General features: G+C 35.4%; 2 protein-coding genes across 3 annotated transcripts; both read right to left on the bottom strand.

Annotated features, from left to right (window-relative positions):
- Window positions 1-4,235: 4,235 nt before the first annotated feature.
- LOC110709640 (probable protein phosphatase 2C 10) lies at window positions 4,236-8,386 on the bottom strand. Its single transcript, XM_021887849.1, has 6 exons — window positions 8,190-8,386; window positions 8,042-8,092; window positions 6,744-6,983; window positions 6,093-6,369; window positions 5,098-5,252; window positions 4,236-4,835 (listed from the first exon to the last, which is right to left on the bottom strand). The coding sequence occupies exons 2-6, from the start codon at window positions 8,072-8,074 to the stop codon at window positions 4,698-4,700; spliced, it is 843 nt and encodes a 280-aa protein (XP_021743541.1). The 5' UTR covers window positions 8,075-8,092; window positions 8,190-8,386; the 3' UTR covers window positions 4,236-4,697.
- Window positions 8,387-11,204: 2,818 nt separating this feature from the next.
- Window positions 11,205-16,367, bottom strand: LOC110709639 (cryptochrome-1-like). 2 transcript variants are annotated; one of them, XM_021887847.1, is made up of 5 exons: window positions 15,591-16,366; window positions 14,255-14,473; window positions 13,460-14,166; window positions 12,248-13,077; window positions 11,205-11,608 (listed from the first exon to the last, which is right to left on the bottom strand). In XM_021887847.1, exons 1-5 carry the CDS (start codon window positions 15,895-15,897, stop codon window positions 11,605-11,607), a joined length of 2,067 nt encoding a protein of 688 aa, XP_021743539.1. In that variant the 5' UTR covers window positions 15,898-16,366; the 3' UTR covers window positions 11,205-11,604. The 2 variants fall into 2 exon arrangements, with proteins under 2 accessions (XP_021743539.1, XP_021743540.1); XM_021887848.1 differs by lacking the exon at window positions 11,205-11,608 and having other exon boundaries at window positions 12,244-13,077; window positions 15,591-16,367.
- Window positions 16,368-16,605: the final 238 nt, after the last annotated feature.

Below are 16,605 nucleotides of genomic sequence, written 5' to 3'. Positions count from 1 at the left end.
TTTTTGATGAGGAGGAGCAAATTGCAGAAACTTTTGTCCGATATTTTACGGAGATTTTCGCGGGTAGCAGCCACATTGAAGCCAATCCCGTGATCGAGAAAGTGACTCAGACAATGTAGCACTCTGAATGCCGCCTTCACTGCTGAGGAAGTGCGTGTTGCTGTATTCCAGATGCATCCGACGAAGGCCCCCAGGCCCGATGGTATGTCCCCTATATTTTTTCAGAAATTTTGGGACATTGTGGGAGTGGATGTAGTTGATAAAGTGCTAAATATTATGAATTTTGGGACATTGTGGGAGTGGATGTAGTTGATAAAGTGCTAAATATTTTGAATAATAATGGTGATATAGGCTCTATTAATCAGACTCATATTGTGCTAATTCCGAAAAAGAAAAAGAGTGTGGTCTCCTGTTGATTATAGACCTATTAATTTGTGTAATGTAATATATAAAATTGTCACCAAGGTACTTGCTAACCGGTTAAAGTTAGTACTACCTTTTATTATTCATGAGTCGCAGAGTGGATTTGTTCCTGGGAGATTGATCATTGATAATGTTTTGGTGGCTTACGAAGGCTTCCATTACCTCAGAAAGAAGAAAATAGGGAAGAAAGGTTTTTTGGGGCTAAAACTAGATATGAGTAAGGCCTATGATAGAGTGGAGTGGGATTTCCTGGAGAAAATGATGCTAAAATTGGGTTTGCCGGGTAACTTTGTTACTTTGATAATGAATTGTGTTAGCTCTGCGGAGTTCGACGTTTTGGTGAATGGGCAACCGCCGAGATGTGTTAAGTCTAGTAGGGGCCTTAGACAAGGTGACCTTCTCTCACCTTTCCTATTTATTATGTGTGCGGAAGGTTTGTCAGCTCTTTATCGTGATGTGGAGAGAAAAAAACTCATCCATGGTGTTCAAATAGGGAGGCAAGTAGAGCCTATTTCTCATCTATTTTTTGCGGATGATAGCCTTCTTTTTGTGAGAGCGACGGAGGAGGAGATTGAAAATGTGCTTCATATTCTTTCTACTTATGAGTTAGCATTGGGACAAAAACTGAATATGGACAAATCGGAGGTGTCTTTTAGCCGAAACATTGAGGAAGAACAGAAAAATATGCTTCAGATGAAGTTATCTTTTAAGGCTGTCGAAGGACATGACAAGTATCTTGGGTTGCCGACTTACATTGGTGGATCGAAGAAACAAGTGTTCCAAAATATTCAGGATCGTGTTTGGAAGAAACTCAAGGGATGGAAAGAAATTTTTTATCTCAAGCGGGAAAAGAGGTCTTGATTAAATCAATTGCACAAGCAATCCCGACGTATGCAATGCAATGTTTTGCGCTTCCGGCTAGCATTCTCAATGAAATTGAAAGGTTGTATCGACATTTATTTTGGGGAAAAAAGGTGAAGAAAGGAAGTTGTGTTGGGTTGCGTGGGAAAATTATACACCCAAAGAAAGATGGAGGGCTTGGCTTTAGAAACATGAGAAATTTTAATAGTGATCTCTTAGAAAAACAAGCTTGGCGCATCATTACGAAACCAAATTCTCTTGCGACAAGAGTTCTTAAAGGTAAGTACTTCCCTCACTCGAATTTATTTGATGCGAAGGTGTGTCCCAATGCGAGCTACACATGGAGATCGATTTTGGATGCTAGAAATGTGCTTTTGAAGGGTGCTAGGAAGGCAGTGGGTAATGGCTCCTCTATTAATATCTGGCAAGACCCTTGGGTTCCAAACCTCCCCGATTTCAAGGTGTCTTCGAGTCGAGATGTGAATGATGAAGGACCTGCTATTGTGCATGGCTTGTGGATGGATAGATCGTGGAATATGGTGGCTCTAAATCAGTTTTCTCTCCGGTGGGAATTGCATAATTTTGTAGCATTCTTATCCCCTTGTATGACAGGTTAGATGCGTGGATGTGGCATTATACTAAGGATGAGAAATACTCGGTTAGAAGTGCCTACAATATGCTCATGATGAAGCAAAAGCAAAATAAGGCTTCTACGTCGAGTTCAAACTGCAACTTTGAGTGGAATGTTATATGGCATGCTGAGGTCCCTCCGAAAATTAAACATTTCACGTGGAGAGCTCTTAAGGGGGTTGTGGTAACTCGTCAGAGTTTGATTCAAAAAGATATGGCCATTGATCCCATTTGTCTTTTGTGTGGTGTTGAATATGAAAGTGTCTTGCACATGCTTGTTTTGTGTGAAGACTCAAAACGTCTCTAGTATCTCTCCCCTCTACGTCTGGAGGTTGAGAGGTATGAAGGGGCTTCTTTTGGGGAATGGTGTGTTTGTCCATAGGAGGCATAAGGATGGAGAGTGGTGGAGTTTGTTCTTGTGTTTAGTGTGGGGGATTTGGCTCCGAAGGAATGCGTTGGTGTTTGAAGGGTGGAAAAAGGATGTGGCCGAGGTTATATACAAAGTGGTGGGCATGGAAGGGGAGTATGCTCTGGCTCAGCATGTCCTTGACTCGATTAAGTCGAGTTGGTAGCTGGAATGTCAATGGCAATTACCTCCGCAAGGGGTGATTAAAGTCAACTCGGATGCAACAATTTTCAGAACGAATGGAGTGGGTTTGGGGGGTGTTATGAGAGATGTTGTGAGTGATATTGTTGCCTCGATTTGCTTGCCCCTCCATGGTATGTTTGATGTTGATATCGTAGAGGCACTTGCTATGAGACACGCCTTGAGCATTGCTATTGACTAGGGTTTGAGGAATGTTTGTATGGAAACGAATAACCTCAAGCTTCACAACCATTTGATCAAGCGCTACACACCTGCTAATGCATTTGGGTCAATCATAAACGATATAATTCAGCTTTCCAGTAGTTATCTTTCTTGCTCTTTTTCTTTTGTTAAAAGGAACAATAACCAGATTGCTCATTTTTGAGCTAAACTGTGCTCTTCCTTTGACTCCCTTAGAGTGTGGATGGAAGAGGTTCCTTCGAATATTGCTGAGATTGTAATGGTTGACTTAAGCCCTTTGATTGATTAATAAAGCTTGCTTGATCGTTTCCCGTCACAAAAAAATCTGTTATACAAGCCACCTAAAGAAGTATGCCGTCCACTAAAATACTCTTGCTTACTATATATTTTTGAAATTTGAAACATACATCACTTGTATTTAGATTTCACACTCCCTCTTGAACAAATTCAACTATGTAGACAATGGGGGTGATTGTTGTCACATTAAATGACTTTTCAATTTCCATTGAATCATCCTAATAAGATAATAATCAGTAAAGAGATTGTTACTTTGTTTGATTTTTACCTCATCAAAACCTTACCAAGATAATACTATATTGATTAAACTTGAACATAGTGAACTCCCCATAAGCTTAGCATGGATCTCAAACACGATACATGCCAATAATGTGTACAAGCTCTTGATAATTTCTAGGTAGTAGTGTCATTGTGATTATATAGATTAGCTACCACATGGATTGTCACACAAATTGATCCATGTGACATCAATTTCTTCTTCTTTCTCCAATCCATGAGTGAAGAAGAACGTAAGATCAATCTACTTTATCCTATCACATTATAAATTAATAATTGATCTTATTTTTTTTTTTTTTTTTTTTTTTTTGTAAAAAAATAAAATAAAAATCATTTTAGCAAATTCAACAAAAATGTTTTGCTTTAAATGAAATTGTGAACACTTCACCCCTTTAACAACCTAACTACATCCCATTTGATAATTAAGTAAAATAAATGAAAATTTGGAGTATTACACTCTTTTGTCTATGCACTCATACACTCTATCATCCAAAAAATTTCAAACTATACACAAACTTAGACAACATTGCTTGCACACTCCATAACTCAATACTTGTCCCAACATTTGTAGAACTTCATGAAAAGAAATTGTCAAAAGCTACTGCCGCCAACTTCCCCATACTTGTTTTTCCACCTTTCAACTTGTGACATTTAAGACCACTCACCACAATGTCCAAATTTGTGGGCGATACGTCACCGGCCATTCTAGTACATTGATACCCCACCCTATTTTTAGGTTGGTTAGTGGATGAACCAGGCAATCTACCGTCTTTAACCCGGTCTGCACCGGAAAAAGTAGTCCGTCTACTTACCTGTATTCAGTTTTTGGATCAATCGTGAAAAATAATTTCGTAGTCCCTATATAAACAGAACGTCTGGTTGGAGAAAATCCCAATTGATTGGATATTGTGCAAAACAAAGCCTACCCCAATCCTCACTCAAAAGAATAGAGACATGGTAATTGGCAAAGAAAGTTGTATGTTCAATATACAAAGTCAACATAGATTATCACTACTAGAAATCAAATCACCATTACATCTGTACAGTGCAATATGTCTTTCTAATTGGACAATGACAGCATTAATCCACTTACACTCATCTTTAACAAAGAAAGAAAGAAAGAAGTTGCTCCATATTCTTAACACCACACAGAACAGTACCTAACACCCAGATTCCTCCAGTTATTAATAAATCAAATTATACATGACAGAATAACACATTCTGGCAAAAGAATAAATTTATATGCATCAATCTCAAAGTTTTTTTTCCTTCCAGGGGAAAGGGTAATTTTTTTTTCACCAAAAATCAACAAACAAGTAAGCGTTCCCCTGATCTTTGCGGATATCAATCAAGAGCTGTGTGCAATATAGCAGCTAGCACCTGTAATTCAGCTTACTAAAGGACCTTGTGAGAGAGGTTTCTATCACCGAAATCTTACTACGATACAAGATATGTCATCTTTGCTATCTCTCTTCAATGCTTCAGATGCTAACTGTTTTGCCGCCTTTTGTGGATCTTTTATCTTTTTTGCAATGTCTACGGCCTCTTGATTAGACATTACCTGCACAAAATATAGCAGTTACAACAATTTTCTCAAGAAAAAAATGCAACATTGGTGATGTTCCAGCTAATCCAAAGGTCTCAACCTTGAGCATTAGGATGTCTACGAATGCATATATCATTAAAAGGAAAGCTCTTTTCCCCACAATTGGACCAAATTTGGCTCAAACGGAAATAAGTCGAATTCCAAAGAGGCCTGGATATGATTTTTTTTTACTAAAAGAAGTACAAAGTAAATAACAGTACTGAAATCTAGAAATCACCTTCCATAGACCATCACTGGCAAGAATTAGGAGATCGGCATTGATATCAATAGTTGTATCTTGTACATATGGGTCTGAACGGAGATGCGACTTAAGGCTCTTGTCCCCAAAAGCACGAGAAACTGCTAGCTGGCCATTTACTCTAGGAACATCTCCTATACAAGCCAAAAAAGAAATACATTAAGCCAAGCAATTGATATACAAATGTCTCTGAAGGATGTTAATTGCTACTCTAAAAAGATCCCATATTAACTCATATACACTGTCTTTCTCACTATTTAGAAAATATGAGGAAAATTTTCTACCAACTGACATAAAACAAATATGAAGTATATAAGGTTACCAAACAGCAGCATGGGCAACTCTGGTCAGGAACATTAAGCGCATTCTATAAGTGACAAATGTACAGTTTATAGCACAAAAATTGGTCATAATAAGCTAAACCTAGTTAGGAATTCATCGAGCAAATGTCATGGAATTTTGAATGATACAAGATAATACAAACTAGCTATTTACAGCCCAATAACTTAATACTATTGTGGATCAACTCAAACAGGATGAAAGAGAATACAGCAGAGAAGTAGACAACGGAAATTTGGAGGCAGGAAGATTGCAGAGTTTACCAAGACAGTAATCCATTTTAAGGAAATAAACAAGCTAAGTTCCATGAGCTACAGAGTCCCCAATGACAGCGTAAAATTAGTGTTAAAGACCTGCCTTGTTAAGTATCATGCCTTTCATTCTTACACTCTCCAAGAATATAATTTTGTTACTTGAACCTTTCAAACTTCTATTGTACATGTTCATTCTTAATTTCATCTCAACCAACTTCCAAAAATGGGAGAAAGAAGATCAAACAGGGAGTACATGTTTTTTTTTAGCTAAGAGCCTTATGGAGTTATGCTAGTACCTCTTGTCCTCTTATCAATTGAAATTAATTATTGACGGCAAAGAAAATGGACAAAAAAAAAAAAAAAAAAGGAAGGCCAAGTAACCTGGCATATTTGAGACAAATCCTCCTTTGCCCTCAATGGTCGCTCTGTCTGTGTTAGGCTCATGATCAACAGTCATTTGCAGAGCCTGACCCCCTCTTGAGATAACTGCTCGGGAATCTCCCAAATTAGCAACCCATAACCTTTTTCCATTAATAAGAATGGCAGTAACAGCTGTGGAGCCGCCTCGGGCAATGTCAGTAGTTTGAGCCAGAATATCTTCGTCGGTTTTCTCATAGGCCTTTGGAATTGATTTTCCAGGGTCAACCCAAAACTCTTCCTAAAAAACGATGAGTAGGAAAAATTGTCAAAAAAATGTGATCATCTTTGCAAGAAATTAGATAAATTAAACAATACTAGCTCCATCCTCAACAAAATAGGCCACATATAATTTTTGAAGTCATATCAACTTTGACTGTCACAGTAAACTTTTTACCATTATACTAACCTATACAAAATCAATAAAAAAAAAGTGTTTAGATAAATCTAAAATTATGATTTTCACATCATATCTCTGTCTATATATTAACAAATATACCACCAAGGCTAGTAGATTATGATAATTTAAGTCAAATGTGGCCTATTATTTATGAATGTAGGGAGTATAACTTATTCAAGTTTTATACGGAGTAATAAAAAAACCAACCAACAAACCTCCTTGAAGATATTGCGAAACAGATTTTTCTGGAGGTAGGCAGGTACAGCATCTCCCAAATGGCCATCAAATATAGCAAACAGTCCAAGCTCATGTTCTTGCATTGTTACAAACTTTGCAACATGATAATCTTCCATAGGATGGTCAGCTTTTCCCTTAACGAGACTGTATCCGAATGTAACTTGACCTTGAGTGCTTCTTCCTTTTCCTGAAGTGCATGAAATTTGTTGCCCACTGATCTAAAAAAAGGCAAAGCCAAGAATTACATTAGTATCACTGAACATAAGCAATATATGCAACAGTTATATCACCGTAGATGTTATGTGGCTGATTATTAATCATTAATCCCTTTTCCATCAAAATAAATATGGAATTATGGAGTACATTATATATTTTTATTTGTCTCTTAATGCTCGGAACACTTGACTTTTGTACTATTCAATCTAATTCATAGATTATCTTCGACCACATTGTTTTAGTCTCGAAGTTTACTTTCAATATAACAACTTTATAATCCCTTTGTTTCTTTTTGTATTGTCCTACTTTTAGTTTTATTTTTCGCATTTTTCAAAAGCACTCATTTAAACATAAATATATTTACATACGCATTATAAAACATTGTTATTGTGAATTTACATCAGAACGAACCAAACAAAATCTCACTTGAGCATGTTTTTACTTCTATATGCATTTCTCTAAGGATTATTAATTTCCTTTGCATATGGACCATTAAATAGCACGATAAAAAACAAAATCCAGGGATGATGGTCAATTTTGTGCATTGACATATAGAAAGACACAGTATCAACTGCCAAGTATTAAGAGACGAAGAAAATACAGCGTAGTACTGATATTTTTTTTGGCAAACTTTCTAGCAAACATAATTTCCATATCAAAATCAAAAGAAAGTAAACCAGATATTTTTCAGTACTCCAACGTAAAAGGTGCCCAATAATAGCAGAAAATCAGGATAAAATCAACTTTTTTTTTTATTTTGAACTTTTTTCAATTTTAATAGCTGGTTTCCAAATTATAAGAACCAAAAAAAGTGACACCATTATTCAAACTCAAAAATTAGCTCTATCGCTTTACCGAATAACACTTCTGCTGCATTTCAATTAAACCTAAGCCCTAAAACACTAATTATCATATAAATTTCAACTTTAAAAAATCTATCAACACAAAATTAATCAAAAAAATTACCAGTAGTTAAAAATTAATCAATCGTTATTAACATGAAAAAAATCAAATTAACAACCAGAAAAAGAGGAATAATTAAAAAAAAATATAGAATTACCTCAGAAGAATTAAAACAACACAACCGGTCCATGGAAAATATTTGACGATCCTAACAAAAACAAAAAAAAACAAAAATCAAAGTCAACCAATTATTCATCAAATTTGAGCAATTTTTTAGTGAAATTAAAAAGGAAAATAAATATTACCAGAAAAATGAAAGCAAGCAAAAAAAAGAACGGTGGTGAAAACGGCGGCGGAGACGGCGGCGATGATGACGACGGAGAGGAGTTGTTAATAAGCGTGTGCTCAACTTTATAGCCGCCTTAAGAGAGAGAAAGAGAAGGAAAACAAGGAATTTATATTTAATTATTTATTATTTTAACAAGGAATTTTTAGTATACAAAATGAAAATAATATATTATAATTGAAAGGTTTTAGGGATTGAAGAAGAAGAAAACAGAAAATGATAAAAATGAAAAGGAAATGGAAAATGGGAAGGTGCGGAGTAGTAGTATTGAAGGAAGGAACGGAAGTAGTACGACTTATTCCTTGTTGACTTTTTGGTCTGCTATCCTAATAGTATTTCCTATACCCAACACAAATATTAGATGACTGTGTTTATTTGACTCTTCTACGCATATCGATTTCTTTTTTATTACTTGCACATATCCTTGCCCGGGATTACCCTATCAAGGGAAACTTGTTTTTGGACTTTGTAGGCCGCGCCATGGCCCGTAGCGTACATATTGTATATTGTGTGGCAGTGTTGGCATGGGTGTCAACTAGTTTAATTTGTAAAATTTGTTACGAAGATAGAATTTAAATTATTTTAAAATTATTATATGTGGTTTATATTTTTTTTAAAAGGTTTTGTAACTTATAAACCCAAAAAAAAAAAAAAAAAATATATAGTAATAATAATGAAAAAGAAGAGTGACTGAGTGAGTGTTGTTAGATTAAAAATAATGTTTAATAACATAGATGATCAAGGTTGCTGCAAAATTGAAAGTAGTTTTTTTAGGCAGGTAGTATAACGATTTGTATAGTTGAATAGCTAATTAACTCGAGCATTTATCATTGTTCTTGACTCTAAATTTTACATGTGTAAATGGTTCTTCATTATTGTTCTTTGATGTTAAGGTTAAATTGAGGGGTGGTATTGAAGAATTCTTTGATGTTAAATATCTTCAATACCATAAAAAAAAAATGAAAAAAAAAAAATTAAATTCAATCTTCTACCCAAAATAAAAGTCACACTTTTTAAAGTATCGGCTTATTTCCACGATAAAATCACATCACCCGTTCCAAGTAGTTTTCATAACTATTTCCTTCAATAGTGATATTGTACGAATAATCTAACATTATGTAGTCGATTGTCGACGTAGAGCTAAAGTAAGTACGGACTACGGGTTACAAAATTTTCATAAACAATCACAATTATAGATTCATATCGACCAACCGACCATGAAACTTATAGACGAAATGTTGATTTGCAATCATTATCAAACATGGTACCCTAAAAACAGTAGATATTAAAAGATTGCTTTTGGAGTGATCATATCAAACATTAGAAAAGTCTTTGAAGACAACTTAACAATTTGTAAGACTAAGGTTAGCTTTTCTCAGGCGGCTCAAGTTGTCGACCGTCCACGCTAAACAAACTATCCAATGTCAATCATTTTACTCACTCGGTGTTTTTCATTTGTTCATGTTTGTCATTTTTGTCGATGTACAACTTTGACAATTAGGGGGCGTTTGGTATGAATATTGGAAATGAAGTGGAAAGGAAACAAATAAGAGAGAGGAAAGGAAATAAATAGCTCTTACCTTTCCGTTTGTTTGATTAATCATAGAAAAGAATCACTTAAACCTACCTCATTTTCTTTTTGTTTGAGGAGAGTAAGGGTATTTTTTACCTCATGTTTTAGAGAGGTAACAAGTAGGTGGAAACCATTATCCCTAGGTAAAACACTTGGTAACGGTAATAGTTTGATTGAATCTATTTCCACCCAAAAAACACTCTAACCAAATATATTCTAAATATTATCATTTGTGTAATTGAAAAAAAATCAACAGCTAAATTCAACATAAATAAAAACTAATGATGATCAAAATAAATTAGATGAATAATGTCAAAAATCAATATGAAACAAATAAAAAGACTCCGCGTAAGATATTTTTTGTTAGCTTGGAAGTTGCATAAATAAGAGGTAACATATTACATGCGTTGTTGCATCATTTTCATTGTCATACCACTTGGGTCAATGTCCACATTCTAAAAATAGTAAGGATGAATTACATTGCTTAGTGAGAAAGCAGTGTTATTGGTTCACAAGTGCTAAAGTTATCCAGAATTTATTCTGAATAGCCAATCAATGATGCTTCCCTGAAACTTCTGCAAGTACAAACCCTATCTCTAGTTGGTCAAAGCACAATTATGGTCTTATTGGTACTAATCTCTTTCTATATGTTGCACTGGATAGAAACATAAAATAGATTCAAATAACCGGGAAACATACTGTTTTCGTTCTTTTATGTTAGTCAATATCAATAATCTTAATTCATATGATTTAAACTTTTATTTAACGACATTATTGAAAAAAAAGTCATTTTGAAAGTTTGAAGATCCACAAGGAAGAAATGAAGAATAAACTACTGTACTTATTAAAACTGGTTTCTCCTAAATTTGTCCAAAATTTTAGAGTTTCAAGTTTATTAAACAGTAAACATAGAGCATGTCTTTAATTAATAAGAGATTATGTTAATTGAGTCTTTGTGAAACAAAACTTTCCTTTACACTCCTTTTTATGTGTATGGGGAGTTATAATTATATCTTGTAGACAAATTTTAAGGTAGGTAAAAACACGTCAAGAATTTATAAAGGTTTTCCTCTTTTTTCAATAGAGCTAATTCATTTCATCTACACCTAAGGCCCATTACGTAGAAAGTAATAAAAAGTGGTAATGGTAATGAGTTTGACACGATATTTGTATGTCCCATATAATTTTCATATACTTGGGTGACACTTTGCATCATCATTCATCATAGACAATGTCATTGACTTCCTTGCAAAATGTACGTGTTTTATCATCACTTAGTGTAAAGGTGTGAAAAGCTTACAAGCATGTTAAAGCTTCTATCATTGCCATGTTTTGTTAATGTCCTTGAGAGCAATTGGAAAACCCAGCACCTGAAGTGATGCTGCACAAGATCGAGCGAGATGCAGAACCAAGAACTATTATTGACAATAGTAGCAAATAGGAGTATATTTCACAGAAAGAAAATGGACAAGCCTGGGATTATTCGAGGCTACAAATCCCTATGACAACTCCTCTCTTTCCCCTGCAAGAACACTACAACTATACAGCAAAACTACACACTATAATGGTACAAGCCAGAATGGCACAAGCAGAGGTGCTGGTATTAATTAGCCAAAATGGCACAAGCAGATCTACTGAAATCAATCGAGCTTTTGAATGTCACGGCACCAGGACAATGATGTCTGCTTTCAGCAAATACACGGGGTGTACATAAATATAACAAGTCCTCGCTCCTATATGACTTGCCTTGGTATCAGGATATACAATGTTCTTATCTTCGGACGCTCTCCCCAAAATCATCTCAACTGTCAAAAACAGAGTAATTCAGAAGAGTTTTTATACAGTAAATTAGTAATCAAATGAAATAATTCAAATTAACTACAACCTCAACAACCTTCTCCTAATCTCTATTTTCCATTATTGTTTTGCATGTTAGTTTTCCGGCATTGTCCTATATACAGATAAGGCAAAAGCATGATTTATTATTGATCTGTCCACCAGGTTTGAATGAATGAACATTGATTACCTACTTCAATTCGTATAAAAAGTTAGTCCCAGTTGCCAGATTGGTATTTAAAAAAACATCGGCAATAAATTAGCATATAAACGTGCTACGCCTCACAGGGCAATAATCATAGTCTGGAATAGATGGGGATGGTTTGATACATTTTTCATATTATAAAATCAATGTATGACTTGAGTCCATTAGTCCATAACAATCTATTTCGGGAACTGCTTTCATACATATGTAGCATAATGTTACTTCCTTCATTTCAAAAATTTGGCTATGCCTTAATTTCCAAATTAATGATTCACTTAAAGAAAAAGGATTCTACTAAAAGGTCATATTAGTGCTCAAAACACCAGAAAGTCCAGAATAGGACACACCACCAACATTTACAGTGGTTGTGAAAATATCCTAGAATTCAAAGTTAAGGCCTTACCCAGTTTGAGAAAGGCGTCTCCAATTCACCAGTTCATGAGATTGTGGATGCCTCTGCAGGAATGAGGAGCCAGGTCCCATTGTCGCATCATCATTAATATACTGATCAGCAAATGTAGAGCTTGAGGGAGACCAAACAGGAACCACCCCACTACTTCGACTACCACCAGTAGTACTTGATGATTCAGCTGTAGACTGTTCTATTTCTATATTCTGCAGTCCAAATGTGATGTTTACCTGACGTTGTGGAGTGACATTATTTCTTCTAGGAGCTGGAGACCCTGGAGTAACTCCTTGGTTTGGTGGCTCTCTCACTTGCACTTGATTTGCATTCACATTTCTAGGGACCTCTGCCCTCCCATCTCCCACTGAATGTTGCTGAACATCTGAAGAAGTTTCATAATCATCAACCCTGAACAAGGTCGAGGTGATGCTAGGAACCATCTGGTCCTCATGACGTCGGTTAATGTCAATTTGGTTATTATTCCTAACAGGTTCACGATCAATATCCATTCGTAAATCTTGGGGAAATTCAATAGGAGCATATTCGGCAGAATCACCAAGCCCTTCTTCTGTCCCATTCTCAATAGCAGCCCTGTAAGCTGCTTCTTGCTCCCACATACTTGTAAGTGCTTCTTCGAGTCTTACTTTGGCGGCATCTATTCCAACAATGGGAAGAGGATAATTTGATCCCAACTCTACCCCTGCAGCTTGTAGTACAGATTCTGGGGCATTCCAAGGGTGATGAATCCATTCAGTTGGCAGCCTTGCAAGTTCAGGGAGCCACCGTCTTACATATTCTCCATTAGGATCAAATTTGTAGCCTTCAAACTAAAAAAACAAAACAAAACAGAGAGATCAATACAGAGAAGAAGCACAGAACATTTCTTGGCTTGTTTTCTGTAAGCTCTTAGTCTGTTAGAACCTTTCGTAATGCTTAAAAAAATTCAGCATAAACAACACATGTAAAATTCATGGGAACAAAAAAAGAGAGAGCACATCCTTCCTCACATTATTGTCTTCCATGCTAGGTGAAATTTGTCAGAAAAAATGAAGGGTGATCATTTCTCTTACTTTAGTCATCAGGAAAATACTTATGTTTCAGGTATTTATTTTGTAATCCAGATGAATGAAATGAAAGTAACATGCTTTCTCTTCTCTACAGTATGTCTGAATCATAGCTATACGATCAAATTGGTGGTATTACAAATACCTGAGGATTATCTATTCTGTCAACTTCACGTCCATCAGGGAGAGTACCCGTAATATATTGCCAGCCAAGGGCATCGCTTTCAAGGTCTGCATCCAAAAGGGTATCCCAAAAGTATTTCATGCCCCACCTCCATGGAAGTTGCAGAACCTTCACAAAGAAGCTAGAGACAACCACCCTTATTCTATCATGTAGCCAACCAGTAGCCCATAGTTCTCTCATGCCAGCATCAACCAAAGGATAACCTGTTCTACCTTGTCTCCATGCCTTAAAATAGCCTTCGTCCACCACCCAAGGGAAGAACTTGAGGTGCCCAAGTAAAGGCCTCTCGTGGCTATACGGATGGTTAAAGCTCATATATCTTGAATATTCCCTCAAACCAATAGATTTGAGAAACACATTGCAACTTTCATCACCTGCTGTGTTACCTTCATTTGCCCATGAGACTTGCTTGATGCGGACTAGGTGGAAGACCTTTCGTACGCTGACCTCTCCAAAATGCAAATGAGGAGAGAGAAAGGAGGTAGTAGCACTATCAGCCTTTCTTCGATTCTTTGAGTATTCAATTAAAGGTCCATTGACGAAAGTAGTTAGAGCCTTATCTGCATTGCTCCAGCCAGGTGACCATGCTCTAGCAAGTAAGGCATTACTTCCCCTCTCTGAATCATCTTCAAACACTAGTGTGTCTGATGGGCACTTTGACACATCTCCTGAAAGGTAGAAATGAAATTATTACGAAAAATCACCTTTCAAAAATGATTATTCCAAAAAGTGAGATGTTCTTTAAGGACTACTAACCAGAGATTATCCTTTTAGGTGGAAGAAGTGGAGCCTCAGGATCAAAAGGCATGCTAAGGCATCTTTCCCAGAAAGAAGTAAAGGTATTAAATGGCTGGCCCCTCTCGTCGACAACTTCCCATGGTTCATACAGCAAATCTGCGTTGAAGGACCGCACAGTGATACCATGTGCTGTTAAAACTTCCTTTGCACGGTGATCTCTAACAAGTGACAGAGGATCTGAAATTTCGCAGACACAAATAATAAAGGGTAAAACAGTTGGTTGAAGCAGTCAGAGGAATCAGAGACTACACATAAAGGAGCAACTACAATACAACATTACATCACAAGGTCACAGTCAAACTCAAACAAATATGATTATATGAAGTTGCTAACTTCAGTTAATATACTGAGTAATATGATTATATGAAGTTGCTAACTCGCTGAAAAGGAGATTGGCAGAGGTGATGTGGAAGTTTACTCACCCCCAAGTTAACCATGATGAAGTAGTATTCTTTACATAAGATATATATTTCAATCAAAATATAATAAATTCTAAAACAAATTTTTTGAATGATTATCTGATCACACACAAGATAGCTTCGAAAAAAGTTCTATTAATTGGTTCCTGATGTAATTCAGAAAGCCACCATAAAGGGCAACTGTAAACTCAGCTACCACAATTGAGGCAGCAGTAGCTTGAGCAAGCAGGCATTCACATCATTTTAATATATGACACACTACATTCTCTAGGGACAAATTCATCATCCCTGAACCAAAGCGGAGCGATTTCTTTCTATTTTCGGCTTTAATTTCCTCCAACCTTCAGGTACTTACTAAGATTAGTATGTGAAGTACAACTAGACAGGTTTTCCTCCTTTAGCATCAAAATAATTTCTCTAAGGTCATAGTCTTACTCAATTAAAGAGAGTCAATGATGTATCATCACAATCCACAAAAAAAGTTACCACAATCACTCAAATACATAACCCCACTTCAGCAAAAAATATTACCAATTTTACATGCTCACTCAGATAAAATAAATATAAAAAGCTTAAAATCAAACTATGTATAGGAAACCAAAACCAATAAACAAATCTAAAAACATTGATAATCCAACATAATCTAAAAACATTGATAATCCAACATAAACTACGGTAAAGTAGACAAAACCCAAGTACCAAAATCAATAAACAAATCTAAAAACATTGATAATCCAACATAAACAATCATCAAACAACATCAATAATTAAAAAAAAAAAAAAACCCAACAAAACCCACATGTCAGAATCAACCAATAACAATAAAAACAAAATACCAAAAAATAATAATTTTAATTATTTTACAAAAAGTATACCATATAAATGATTGAAGAATAGCTGTGATGCACCAGTAGACTTAAGAATCTCAAGGAGAGAGGAAACACTATCAGTAGATTTCTTGGTAATAAGACAAGTACCAAGACTTCTTAATGAAGAATCAAGCTGAGCTAAACTATGTTTTAGCCACCACCTTGAAACTCTTCCTGGATAATAATGACCTTCTTCTTCAGGTGCCCAGATGAACACACAAATTACTGCACCTGCTCTTACTCCAGCTGCTAGTGCTGGATTATCTTCTACCCTCAGATCCCTTCTAAACCAAACTATACTACACCCATCCATTTGTTTATCTTTATTTTTTTGGGAAATTCAGCAATTTTTCTTCAATTAATAAGCATAAACATAATAATATCCAGTATTTTTTTATCCTCTAAAAAAGGAAAGGAAGATGGGATATGGAGCAATTAATCAATCAGCAAATTTGAAGATCTTTGGTATTTATGGCAAGTTTAAAAGGGCATTAAATTATGTGGGTGTTTTTTCTTTTTAAAATTTTTTTTGTGGGTTTAATGATTGAATAATTTCTCAATCAAGATAATTTTGGGGAAGGTGAAATTATGGTTCCATGATTTTAGGGTATAAAAACATGGAAAGCAATAGAGTCACAGGTCATTCCACATGGGAGGAGAGAGAAAATGTTGGTTGTTCAGAGCAAGGTTGAAGAAGAAGAAAGAGGATAGGTGGCTAGTACTACTTGAGTTGAGTGGGCATACAAAAATAAAATTAAAAAAATTAATAGACAATTTTCAGCCACAACTTTTAGTTTTTCTAGATTTCTATTTTTATGATTGTTTTTTTTTTTTTTTTTTTTTTTTTTTTATTACTAATAGTTCAATTATATTCTTCTCCCTTTTGTCTCCATTTCTTTCTTATCCCAGTTGCAATTCCAATAGAACAAAATCTTCTTTTATTTTATTTTCTATCTATTGAGTTGCTTCTTTCTAAACTTGTTTTTGTGAGTTTATAGATTGGAGCTTTTACAAGTGTTTA

This window comes from Chenopodium quinoa, unplaced genomic scaffold (genome assembly GCF_001683475.1).
Source record: "Chenopodium quinoa cultivar QQ74 unplaced genomic scaffold, ASM168347v1, whole genome shotgun sequence".
NCBI lineage: Eukaryota > Viridiplantae > Streptophyta > Magnoliopsida > Caryophyllales > Amaranthaceae > Chenopodium > Chenopodium quinoa.
The sequence above is the reverse complement of the archived record's forward strand: the minus strand, read 5'-3'. Positions and strand labels throughout refer to the sequence as shown.